The sequence below is a fragment of the Geotrypetes seraphini genome, chromosome 3 (genome assembly GCF_902459505.1).
Source record: "Geotrypetes seraphini chromosome 3, aGeoSer1.1, whole genome shotgun sequence".
Lineage (NCBI taxonomy): Eukaryota > Metazoa > Chordata > Amphibia > Gymnophiona > Dermophiidae > Geotrypetes > Geotrypetes seraphini.
In genome coordinates, this window is record NC_047086.1 from 69,551,649 (window position 1) to 69,565,545 (window position 13,897).

General features: G+C 39.2%; 1 protein-coding gene across 3 annotated transcripts in view; it reads left to right on the forward strand.

The window, feature by feature from the left end:
* The window catches only part of LOC117357414 (glutathione S-transferase A4-like), a 55,261-nt gene that overhangs the window by 14,670 nt on the left and 26,694 nt on the right, over positions 1–13,897 (forward strand). For all 3 annotated transcript variants that reach the window (XM_033937954.1, XM_033937955.1, XM_033937956.1), the window contains exons 2-4: positions 310–408; positions 2,737–2,788; positions 13,020–13,152. In XM_033937954.1, the coding sequence (XP_033793845.1) occupies positions 322–408; positions 2,737–2,788; positions 13,020–13,152 (272 nt within the window). In that variant the 5' untranslated portion in view covers positions 310–321. The remainder of the gene's footprint in view (positions 1–309; positions 409–2,736; positions 2,789–13,019; positions 13,153–13,897) is intronic.

Here is a 13,897-nt window from a genome sequence, read left to right on the forward strand (position 1 = left end):
TCTTCCAACTAGCAAAACAATTTTATGTGATATGAAACCAAATCTAAAACTTTGAGGAGATGAGGGTAGGGAGAAATGTTAAAAGCTTCAGCAAATACATTTTTTTATAGGATGATATTTGCATGATCTAAACGTCACCTGGAACATGCTATGGTGAAAGGAATTTATTTTGCTCTATACTGGAATTTTCAGAACAGTTAGTGACAACTTGCTGTATTTTCAAAACTTAGAAGATGAACTATCCTACTGGATTCTCTACAAAATCATAGGCCACCATGTTACTAATATCTATTCATTTTTTTCCCCCAGATTATATTGAACATGGCTGGAAAACCCAAACTTTATTACCTCAATGGAAGAGGCAGAATGGAGTCAATCCGATGGTTGCTGGCAGCAGCTGGCGTTGAGGTTTGCTGTTTGAATTATGATCAATATTTGAAACATTAGAGCATTTTAAAAACAACAAGGTGCTCCTGGTTAAGTGATTAGAAAATTACTGTTCAGACAGGCAGAATGGAAAAGAACCAGGAGGCAAAGAGAAAAAATGGGAGATGCCCAGCCTTGAGAAGGACAGAAAAAGGAAGAAGGCTCAAGCTAAGTTTAGAGCAAGAGATGGAGAGTGATGAGGAGGAGTAAAAAGCTGGGAGAACTGTGCACCTAAAAAAATATTTAGCAACATCATATAACAGACTGCACACTGCTTTTTCAGTGCAACATTTCATGCTATTGTACAAGCTGGTGGGAGATCAAAGGGCATAAAGTTCTCAATGTACAGTGCTGCAGAAGTGTTTCACTTTTCTGAACAGAAACCATGCAGAAATGACATGCACAGTACTTATTTTCTTCCTTCCTGTTTTATTTCCAGTTCAAAAAGAAATGCTATAAAATTGATTTCTTAATGTTTGAGTATTTTTATATATTTTGGGGGGAAATGATCTTTTGGTCTCTGTATGAAACTGGGTTTTAGTGGTTGGATTGTGGTTGCAGGTTCTATAATTTAGTTTGAAATGGCAGACAGATAAATTATCATTTCTATTCCTTCTAATGCAATGGAAGTCAAAAATGATTATACAGAGGTGTTGAGAATGTCTGCCTATCTTGTCTGGAGGCAAAATAACTCTCCAATAATGTAATGGCATGGGATCAAACTTGGCCGGGTGGGGGATCCATATGAAGGGCAAATCCTATAACATGATGCTTCAAGGGAAGATGATGGAGAAGAAAATAGTGACAGAGTTCAAACAAGTGTAGGATGAACACAGAGGATCTCTAATCGGAAAATAATGGGTATACGTTGAAGGAACTAAGGCCAGTACTGGGCAAGGCTTGCACGGCCTGTGTCTCGTATATGGACATTCAGTTGAGGATGGGCTGGGGACGGCTGGGATGGCTAAGATAGGTTGGAGTGAGCTTTGACGGCGACTGCAGTAGATAGAACCTAAGCAGACTACCGGGCAGGGCTCTGGGTTTCTGGCCCAGAAATATCTAAGAAAAAGGACCATTTTAAATTAAGTGATTAATTTATGGATCAAGTATGGTTGGGCAGATTGGATGGTAGTATTAGAATAAACACCTTCACCAAAACAATAGATTGGATGTCACAAAAAGTCAGTGCTGCTGCAGTTTCAGTAGAGGAAGTTCCAAATGAATGGAGGAAAAAGCCTCGGATTGGAACCCTTCCACCACCACAATGGTGGTCCAAGGTGGTTGGGCGAACACCTCACTGTCAAAAAACCTCCAGACCGACTCCCAATAGTTGTTAACTTGAAGCAGGGCTGTTGTGCAAAAGATAGAGGAAATGTCCACTTATCTAATTAGTTGATCAGTACACCTACCTGATCGGGCAGATTGGATGGACCATTATTGGCATTCATTTACTATGCTACTATGTAAATGCAGAAAAAGCTCTTGTGTTCCTTGAGCGTGCTGTTTTATGTAAGTGTTACAGCATGCAAATGCAAGGGGGGGCTGTAGGTGTGAGTGGAACATGGGTGTGCCTCCCGATTACACACATGAGTTATAGAATTCTGTGTTATGTGTGCCCTAGCTGCATTTAAGCACGATCAGTTGCACCAGATCTATGACTGGTGTGACTGTACTGTATGCATCTAAATGTAAGGTGTGCTAATGCCAGGTTTAAACTAGTATTCTAAAAAGAAAACTGGGTACCTAGATGTGGTTGTAGCATTGGCACACCTAAAAGGGGGCATCCACTGGAATTGCCACCAGATTAGACCAGAATTCTGGAGTGGACCAGGCCAGACCAGAATTCCAGAGAAAGAAGCTCCTCTTGCCCCACCTCCCCCCCAAAAAAATATTATATTGTATTTGTAAGGGAGAAGCAGTTCCAACTTATGTAGCATAGAAACTTACCTGAAAAAACTTAGTGGTTAGGGACTCTCTCTTTTCAAACTACCGTTATTGACCCCCCCTCCCCCTTCACATACATGTAGACGGGTTGGAAAGAATACCATGAGCCATGCTTTGATCAATTGTTAGGCTCATCACCGAGTGCTTGGCAGTTGTGCCAGGTATGTGATGTCTCTTTACCATGCTAACCCATACTTCCAGGTAACTGTGCCCTCTGGGGTGTGCTGTTATGATTTACCTTTGACGTAACTGAGTGAGCTATCCCATTTACTCTTGCCACCACTTAACACTACTATTTTTTTTTTTTTTCAATAAAGGACCTCCCAACCTTCAGTGTAACTCTCTTACCTGGTTTCCTTTTTTCAGTTTGTAGAAGATTTTCTCACTACCAGAGAACAATATGAAAAACTGATTTGTGGTATGTATTACTATGTGTGGCTTTTTGTTGAGGTTTTTTTTTCCTAATTATAGATTTGTGTACTGTAAAATATTTGAGTGCTGTAATGGGCAGCTTACTTTTTTATTTAGAAGACACTGTTGGAAAGATCTGAAGACTGAAGAATATCCTACTCTCCCCCCCCCTTTACAAAACCGCGTAAACGGTTTTTAGTGCCGGTTGGCACACTGAATGTTCTGTGATGCTCCTGACGCTAAGAGTTCCTATAACTTTCAATTTTTCTATAGTAGAATAGGTTTCTCGGTAAAAGGTCATATTCATCTACCAATACTTCAAAATTTTCCCATTGTCCAATAGTTGACCCAACATTTTAAGACCCCAAAAAGTAGATCTTATATCCATAGCATCGCCTATGGGTCTACAGATCTAGAGTGTGCTGTATTACAGGGTTGCAAGCCAAAACAAAAAAGGAAACAAAAAAACAAAATAGAAATGCCTTTAATCCTCAAAGGTGCTCAGAACCATTATATGGTAAGAAAGTAACCAAACCAGGGCAAAACCCTTGTAAGAACTTTCAAAGAGTCTTATCATTGCACCATCCACGATCAGAAGAAAGGAATTTAGATTTTGATTGAATATCTTTTTTTTCTTTTATCAAGTGTCCATTAAAAATGTCCAATACTTTAGTGAAAACTGTTATCATCTAAATGGATAAGCCATAAATAAAGTTTAATAAACTTAGCTTTGGGTGTTTAGGAAGAGAACTTGCTACAGCATGTACTTGGCGGGTTCTAACGCGTTTCGCCGACAGGCTTCTTCAGAGAACCCCATGCTAAGATGAAACATGAACTCCAATTACTTCCTCAATCTTCACCCCTGACCGGTGACAGGAAATGCAATCGGTCAGGGGTGAAGATTGAGAAGTAATTGAACTTGATGTTTCATCTCAGCATGGGGGTTCTCTGAAGAAGCCTGTCGGCGAAACGCGTTAGAACCTGCCAAGTACCTGCTGTAGCAAGTTCTCTTCCTAAACACCAAAAGCTAAGTTTATTAAACTTTATTTATGGCTTATCCATTTAGATGATAACAGTTTTCACTAAAGTATTGGACATTTTTAATGGATACTTGATAAAAGAAAAAAAAGATATTCAATCAAAATCTAAATTCCTTTCTTCTGATCGTGGATGGTGCAATGATAGACTCTTTGAAAGTTCTTACAAGGGTTTTGCCCTGGTTTGGTTACTTTCTTATCATATAATGGTTCTGAGCACCTTTGAGGATTAAAGGCATTTCTATTTTGGGTTGGGTTTTTTTTTTTTTTTTTTGTTTCCTTTTTTGTTTTGGCTTGTTCACAGCACTTTGGGAACATTTTTGGTTTAAATTGAGCCCAGTTGTTATATTGGGTATTACAGGGTTGAACATTTTAGCTATTATAGAAAGTTGAAGTAGTGGAATCCAGGGTATCGCCCATAACGGGAATGTACCCACTATCTTTTGCTCCATATTCACCCACGATTTTTCCCTATCCCATTTCCAATTAACTAAATATCGCAATTGAGCTGCTTGATAATAATATTGAAAATGTGGCACTGCCATTCCTCCCAGTTTCCTAGGTTGGTACAACATTGCACGAGATACCCTTGGGGTTTTATATTTTCAAATAAATTCAAATATCTTCTGCTCTAAATGGAGAAAAAAAATTTTGGGGAGAGGAATTGGTAGAGCTGAAAATAGGTAGAGCAACCTTGGAAGTACTAGCATCTTAATTGTTTCCACTCTACCTAGCCACAAAATTAAGATTTTCCACCTCTCAATATCCTGACAAATCACTTTCAAAAGGGGAGGGTAGTTAGCAACATATAACATCTCAACTTGCTTAGTCAAATTAATCCCCAGATATCGTAATGATTCTTGTGCCCATTTGAAGGAATAATTTACTAGAGATCCATCTACGATCTAAATCTGATCTAAAGGTCCAAGATTTCCGATTTAGACATATTTATATAGAATCCTGAAATGTGTCCATAGCTTGTCAAAGCTTCTCCTATAGCTTTCAACGAGGTAGGAGGATCTTGTATTGTAAAGAGAATGTCATTTGCAAACAATGATATTTTTGTCTCTAACCCGCCACATTTTATACCTGAAATATTTGAAGCCTGTTGCACCAATTGTGCGAGAGGCTCCATAGCTAATACAAAAAGTACAGGTGACAGAGCACAGCCTTGACGGGTTCCCCTCCCCAATGTAAAGCAGTCAGTATATCCTCCATTTATTTAAATTCTTTATTTAATTTTCAATTACAATTTCCAAGCATATTCATTTTGAACAGAAAGAGTGACAGAAATTAAAACATACAAATAGTATGAATTAAAGAGGACACCTAAATGAAATTAAAGAAATAACAACAATATTCCTATCATTCTCAAGTCCTCAATTATAGGGATCCAAGATTCAATCAAGTGAAAATTCCAATATAGAAGTACTTAAATCATATAAAAGATATAACAATAGCCTGTAATGATGGGAGATTTATCTTCATTTAGAGTTGTTGTCACCTATTCTTTATCAAGGCATTTAAGATACAGAAATCCAGTCATCTGGGATGGATCATAAAAAACATTTGAAGGATTTATATCTAATTATGCACTTGCAGGGATATCATAGGAAGAAAACTCCACCTATAGCTGTTACTGCGGGTCTCATCAACAGGAATTCTCGCCTTCTTCTCTGAGTATCTTTAGAGCCATCAGGAAACATCAATATTTTGTGTCCCAAAAATTTGTTTTTGAAAAATAACCTCATTATCCATTCCTTATCAGGAGCTAAAGCAACTGTTACTAATAATGTTGATGATTTCACAACTTTCTCCTCAGAAGTTTCCAATAATTCGAAAACATTAAGAGGCTTGTCCTGATAATTTTGCTCTGGGTCTGATTGTTCCTGACTTTTTTTTATCTGGAAGATGATTGTTCTGGAACATTCAGAACTTCCAAAAAATATCTCTTTAGCATATCTCGAGGATTTATCATAGGATCTTTGGGAAAATTTAATATCCTCAAGTTGTTAAAACAATTATAATTTTCTTAGTATATTGTTACTGTCTTAACTTGTGTCTCTTGAAAGTTTTTTATTTATTGTTTTCAATTCTTTAGTCATTTTTTGAGTCTCACTTTTGCTTTGATTAATTTCATGTTTCATCTGTAGAATTTCTTCTTTCTGTACTTTTAATTTTCTTTCTATCTCTTCAACCTTTGGGGAAAATTTTCCTCAGGTTCACCACTAAGTCCCAGATGTTCTCCAAAGTAACTTCGGGGGGTTTTACCAATAAAGAACAATCTTGTAGTGCAAATTCAATCTTACCAGCTGCTGGGTTTGTGTCCATTATTCCTTGCACCGGCTCCTCCATTGATCTTCCGGCCACAGGTAGCTCCAGGGATACAAGTTCCCCCGCTGACTCCAAGGACAAGCTCTCAGGTAGACCAGCCTCTCTCAGTGAGAGCACTGCCTCTTTGGACGTGCTCACTTCTGTGGAGAGCTTGCTTGCTGTGGCCATGGGGGCGTAACTCTATGGTCTGGGCTCAGAGTAGCATCAAGCCCCAAGTTGTCTGCTGCGGCGTCACTCATTGCTGGCGTCAGCAACAGGCGATTCCCAGACAGCTCCAAATCTCTGGTAAAGCACCGCAGAATTCATTGATAGTGCTGCTCGAAGGGATCCCCGGTTGTCGGGAGACTCCACCGATTCCTTTCCCCCTTCTTTTCAGCATAATTAACAGCGGTAGTTAGTGGAAAGACAAGAACAATTCTCGGCGTCTCTCTCATTGACTGGCTACCACGGCCATCTTGGATCCCCATTTCAAGATCATATCCTCCATTTATATTAATCGATGCCAAAGGGGCCTTATATAACAACTGAAGCCAGTATAGAAAATTTCCAGCTATCCCCACCTTTTCTAAAACTTGAAACAAATAGGACCAGTGAACCCTATCAAACGCCTTCTCGGCATCAATACCCAGAATAAGAGTCAAGTCTTGTCCACCAGTTGTTTTCCATATTAAATGACAGACTCAAACGAATGTAATCAAAAGTCTGGCGACCCCATACAAACCCAGATTGATTATCAACTGTTACATGTGGCATATACATTTGTAGGTTTTTAGCTAGAATATTAGTAAACAATTTGTAGTCCACATCTAACAGTGAAATAGGTCTGTAAGAAGAACAGGATGTCGGATCTTTACCTGGTTTTAATATCACAGTTATACCAGCTAGACGCCAAGAATAGGGCAGTTCCTGTCTATCTGTCAATCCTATATAATAAAAGGCTAACTCGCGCATGCGCACTCCTATTTGTGTGCTTCCATGATCAGTAGTTCCGTGGCCGCATGAGTGCGCATGCGCGAATCCCCAGCACTTCCCTACACTCGCCGGAAGGACTGGACTGTACGAGTCCCCAGCACAAGCGTGTGGCCGACCCAGGATCGTGAGAGGATGCGCCATGCAAAGTGCTGCACACTACTGGAGGGGGAGGGACATAACGGCACAAACCTCCCGCCAGAGAGGAAGGGCTGAAGCCAGCAACAGCAGCGAATTGTAAACGCTGCTGTTGCCTGAAGCACCCGAGGCAGACGTTTCTCTCCCAGCGAGATGATTTTAATATCAAACCTCCCTCCAGCGTTGGCAGCCGCAGCACGCTAAACAGGCTGCTTCGGGCTTTCTCCTGCAGTTGAGTCCCTCTGCCGCATCACTGATGACATCATCAATGACGCGACAGGGACTCAACGACAGAAGAAAGCCGCGAAGCAGCCTGTTTAGCGTGCTGTGGCTGCCAACGCTGGAGGGAGGTTTGATATTAAAGTCATCTCGCTGGGAGAGAAGCGTCTGCCTCGGGTGCTTCAGGTAACAGCAGCGTTTACAATTCGCTGCTGTTGCTGGCTTCAGCCCTTCCTCTCTGGCCGGTCCTACCTACGTCCTGTTTTCATGAAGACAGGACCGGCCAGAGAGAAAGACCTGAAGCCAGCAACAGCAATGAATTGTGAATGCTGCTGCTGACCAATGAAGTAGTTAAATGAGGAAAGGGAGCAGAGGGGGAGAGAATGGCTTGGAGGGAAGGAGGAAGGTATGCCAGACCAAGGGAAAAGGAAGGAGGAGATGGAGAGAGGCCATATGGAACAGAGAGAGAGAGAGGGCGGACACTGGATGGAAAGAGAAGAGAGGGGCAAGACAGAGGGTGAACAGTAGATGGAAGAGGTAGAGAGAGGGAGACACACCGAATGGAAGTGTGGAGGACAGGGGGAACAGACGTTGGAAGGAAGTGGGGAGGAGAAAGAAAAAAGGCCACATGCAGGATTGAGGGAAGAGGATAGAGTTAGAAATAAAGATAGACAGACAGGGGGCCAGGGAAAGACACAGACAGAAAGAATGACAGCGTCCAAGGAGAGAGACAAATTAAAAAAACCAAAACAGACAGACAGACATCTACTCTAGCACCCGTTAATGTAACGGGCTAAAACACTAGTGTATTAAGAAAACGTAATAGAGGGGGAATCAAAATTGTTTGAAATGTTTTATAAAATTTGGCAGTAAAGCCATCTAATCCTGGAGATTTTCCCACCGGCATATCTTTAATAGCCCATGTTAATTCTTCTACTGTAATGGGTAAAGTCAGTTCCATGGCTTCCCCTGGCATAAGACTAGGTAGTTGTATAGGTTCTAAATAGGAATGGATATCTGCTTCCTTCAATATATGTTCAGGTTGGTATAACTGACAATAATAATTAATAAAAGCCTGCTGGATATGATCTGAAGTAGTGCAATTTTTGGTCGGGCCCTGTACACGCATAATAACATTGCGAAGTTGTCTTTTTCTTAACTTATAGGCCAGTATCTTACCCGCTCTATTTGTTTCAAAATATTCCTGGCTTAACCATAGAAGTTTAGCACTAATTATCTCCAAATCTAAAGCCTGGAGATCTAATTTAAGTTGTTGTAATTTTGCTTCTTTCTCCAGGGGTAAACTCCCATCCTTACGTTCCCATTGTAATGCGTAAATCTGATCTCGTAAATTAACCAGAATACCCTCCGGACATGGAACCCAAAGCTAATGATTTTAGCATGCATAACCAATTTTAAATATTCCCAAAGGGTCTCTGGGGAGACATCTTCAGTATCGTTAAATTGTAAATATTCCCCCAATTGTTGCACATATATAGGGTCTAATAAAAGACTATCATCTAAGCGCCAATATTTCCTACCCGATTGGGCATATTACATTACCAGGTTAAAGCAAATTGGAGCATGATCAGACCATATCCTGGTTTCTATAGAAGAGGAGCTAACTACCTCCATCAAATCTTTCCCCACCAGCCAGAGATCGATTCTAGAATAAGAAGAATGAACATCAGAATAATAGGTATATAATCAATCTCTGTCAGGTGTTGGTATCTCCATAGATCAATAAGATCCCATGTCTCCATAAATAGATGTAATTGGTGTCGCTCAGCTTTGCTATAGTTACACCAATATTAGAGTTATCCAACTTCACATTTAAGGTAAGAATAAAGTCGCCTCCTACTATAATTTTCCCTTCTGCATATTGCAATAATATCTCCTATGTTATTATAAAATGTCCCTTGATTCACATTGGGAACATAAAGATTTAGTAGAGTGTATAGTTGACCCCCACACCATGAATACTTTTAATAGTAATAATCAGCCTTCCTTATCACGTACCACCTCTCTAACATTCACAGACATATAATTAGCAAATACAATAGCTACTCCATTAGTTTTAGATTTCAATTTATTGGAAGCAAAATAAATTTCTTTATAGTGAGCATGTGTAAAAAACCTTTTATGGGCTGGTACAAAATGTGTTTCTTGCAAAAAAAACAGTAGCCGTCTTAACTCTACCAGCTTCTTGAAAGTAGAGTTGTTGCTTATGTTGAGAATTTAGGCCCCGAACATTCAGGGACATAAATACTCGTTCAGCCATATATTAGGCATAAAGTTAGCGTAAATATACTCCATAAAATACATTTTCCCAATCGTTCTTCTAATTTGCACATATCTTTCCACCATTCATATCTCATACATACCTTCCTCTGAACACATCCTCCCATCCATTTACCTCCGAAACCCCTCCTCCCAACCCATCCAAATCCTACCCATCCCTAACCTCTAGTCCCAGATCCGACTGCCAGTCGAAGGACCAGGGGTCAGATCCACTTCCAGATATCAGGGTCCCGGTTACTCCATATCCTATCAATTATCTACCCCATTTCAGCTATTGACTGTTAAGTTTATTATTAATGCCTCTCATTATTTATACTATCAATTTTATTCAGCTTGTCTCTGTAGTCGCTTCTTTTGATCTGTTCTGTGCCATCTTTGGTTTTGCGGCCCTATGGTTGAGGGATGTGTTTGTTCCAGATGTTGTTTTTCTCTCTCATTAGTCCAAAGTTTAGCTTGTACAAGTAGCTGTTGAGCTTCTGAGGCTGATGTTATTTTATATTGTTTGTTATCCAGCATGAAAGAGATCACAAATGGATAATGCCATTTATAACAGATATTATTTTGCTGCAAACATCTGGTGACTTCACGACAGTCTCAACGACGTAGCTGAAGAGATATCTGCAAATATTTCCACTTTAACATTATTCCACAATAGGTGGCCAGTTTTCTGTGCTGCCTGTAGCACTCTCTCTTTTTGTGGATATCTTAGAAAACAAGCTATTACTCTTGGCCTCTCGGCTTTATGTGGTCCCAATGCCTGATATATCCATTCAAATTCTATAATTGGCAAGTCTGCTTCTGGATTTTCCATTTGTAGAAACTTATGACATAGAAATTGTATAAAAGTCGTTGAATCTTTAAGTTCTTCTGATTCAGGGATTCCACAAAATCGCAAGTTGTTTCGCCTTGTTCTGTTTTCTCTATCTTCAACCTTAAGGGATAGTTCTTCCATTGATAAATCAATTTGTTTACAATGTTTCCGCAATCTCCTGATCATGTGAAATAATCCGTTCTTCAAATTCCTGGAGATTCTGACTCATATCATCCATTTTTTTATGCAGACCATCAATATTAACTTTAATATCTGGAGGTAAATATTGCTAATGAAAGTTTAATATCAGCCATCCAGTGTTTTAAATCTCCTTTACTGGCTAGCGCTGCATCAACCAGGGGAGGTTCTACTATCTCAGTTGTTTCTTTACCACAGGTATTTGGTTCAACTTCTTCTTGGATGAGAGTCTGTTTAGGTGTCAATGTTTCCTCCAGTTCTTCTGCACGATAAGCAAATACTTTGAAGACAGGTCTAGTTTTTTTATTAGCCATATTTGAGGGATTATTTAGAATTTGTTAATTAATTCTCTCACCAATTTAAATTGGCTAAATTCCACTATTATTATTTGCTATTCTTATGCTTAACTGAATATGAATGTTTAGATTTTCTCCTCCAAAGTGTTTTCCCCTATGTAGAAGCAGAACTTTTGAAAAATTCGTTATCATTAAGTTCCATTTGCTGGATCTATCATTGTATCTTCCCCATGTCTTTACTTCAGATTTCATCATATACAGGAAAAAGGCAGAATCTCAAATTTCCAGCCCTATCAGAAGGCCTAGAAAGCACTGCCTAGAAATTCTACCCTCAGTATTCCAACATCAAAAATAATCGTTGTCTTAAAGATAAGGCCACCAATTCATACCTCAGTCTCTCTCTTCATAACGGACTCCCAAAAGTCAAGTCTCACCTCTCTCGTTTTCCTTTCTGCTTCCATCAGGGCCCGGCTCCTTCCTGGATACTTTCCTTTTGAATGTCAACCCCTAGAACAGTAATCCTCAAACCTGTCGTGAAGGTCCACCAGCCAGTTGGGTTTTCATGATATCCCTAATGAATATGCACGAGAAAGATTTGTATATAATATAGGTGACAGGCATGCAAATCTCTCATGCATATTCATTAGGGATATCCGGAAAACCCAACTGGCTGGTGGGCCTCCACAACAGGTTTGACGACCACTGTCCTAAGAGTTAACATTCGAAAGGAAGGTACCAAGGAAGGAGTGGCTGCTCACCCAGTGCAATCAAGGACAGGTTTGAGTACTACTGCTCTAGAAAATTGGTGAAGATTGTAAGATGAGAAAGTGTGTGGGTTTTTTTCAACTCCAGCTTTAAATTTATAAAAGAGAAAGAACCCTTAGAATGAATTTTAAATACTACAGATATTGTACTTGTGAGATATTTGAGGAGTAATTGAGATATGTAATTACATTACATTATTTGTATCCCACAGTGTCCCACAGATTTTGTGTGCCTAATAAATTCTAAGAAGCTGAGCATTGGGGGGGGGGGGGGTTTGATACAGAAATGTTACAAATATGAGGTATTGCTAACAAAAACAACTAGTTATTTAGAGTTGACAGACCCTTTTAAATGTCTTCATTAACGTTTTTTTGTAATTCAACTGATGTTTGATCATATTTGGTAACTCATTCCATCTATTTGCAGCCTGATGGGAGGAAGTACTGAAAATACCTTTTTGTAAACCATTTTCTTGGGATTTAGGTAATATAATATTAGATATTCCTGCAGTTGGTCTTGAATTTCTATCTGCCAAAAGAGTAGACACTGCAAAGCTAGGTGCACTGCCATACAGAATTAAAAAAAACCCCAAAACACCCATAATTTAAAATTACATGATTCTATTGATAGTCAATGTAATTTTAGCAGCACAAGGGTAACTTGAATCTAGAAAACTTTGAAGATCAAATGAGCTGCAGTGAAAAATAGAGTTTACAATTTTTTAGTGAAAATCTTTAGAAAAAACGCATATACATTTGGCAAGCTGTGTAATAATGTATCAATGCAGATTTAAAGGTTGAGGTAGTATGAATAAAGTTTGCTTATTTTCATTCAACCCAATAAAGGAGTTGGGTATTGATGTAAAGGAAACAAACATTTGTATGGGCAGTTCAGGGTTACTAAAGTTCAGTTCTTGAATCATCTTTGTTCTCTTAACGTATAGAACTCCTAATAGCAATATCAGCTCTACCAAACCTGTGGTATGGGATCCCACCAGAAACGCAACTACCATAGTTAGAAGTTCCTTTTTCTACTCCGCTGCCCATTTAGTGGAAAGATTGGTGAGGACTGTATAATGCAAAATTTGCTGTTAGCCATCAGATGTTTGTCTTGAATATAGAACCGTAATGCCATTGATGGTTTTCTTTTGATATGTTTTCTTTTCAAAAGATGGCGATCTACTTTTTCAACAAGTGCCTATGGTAGAAATTGACGGGATGAAGTTGGTGCAGACCAGAGCTATCCTAAACTACATTGCTGAAAAATACAACCTGCATGGGAAGACTCCAAAGGAGAAAGCCTTGTATGACTTTTTACATATTTTACCTCACATACTTACATCTTATCTTATATAAAATGTGTAGCTTTGCCATTGCTAAATTAATCTCAGGTACATGTTCTTTTAATAGTTGACCTCCATGGGTAGGCAACAGTATCAAACCTCAATAAAAGGATTGCTTCTCCAGTGTTTAAACATAGTGTAATAAGTGCCTGAATCCATATAGTGGGGGAAGAAATTTTATCGCAGATTAGTAGGAATATACAAGTATTACTTAAAATGCCTGCTATTGAGCAAATTTTATTTGTCTCCCTTACTGCCTCAGTAGTTGGGAATGCCCTACTGAAGAAAAGCAGCTTGGTGATGTTTTCATTCACGCTGAACCTTGAAATTTAATTGAGAAACACATACATAGAGGTAGTGAGATGCAGTAGTGCTGTTACCTACTAGTACTCAGTCTAAGAGCCACTTACAGCTTCACTTGTCTTCTGGAAACTCCTCTTCCAAGCTTCAAAATGTCTTGTAAGATAATGTGGATACGTCAGTGCGATGCTCCATTTTTAGAAAAAAATTGGTCACTAGAGTATAAATTCGCATTCAGTTCCTGTTGGTAGAGACTGAAACCCTCCATCTGGAACCTACCTGCTGGTGTTTGTGAAATGGGTTGAGAGTTTCGGCATCAGTTCAGTTCCCAGTAGAATAACACTTTTTTTTTTGTAGTGATGAAGATCCCTAAGGTTATCGTTGATTGGTGGAGATGCCATGGATA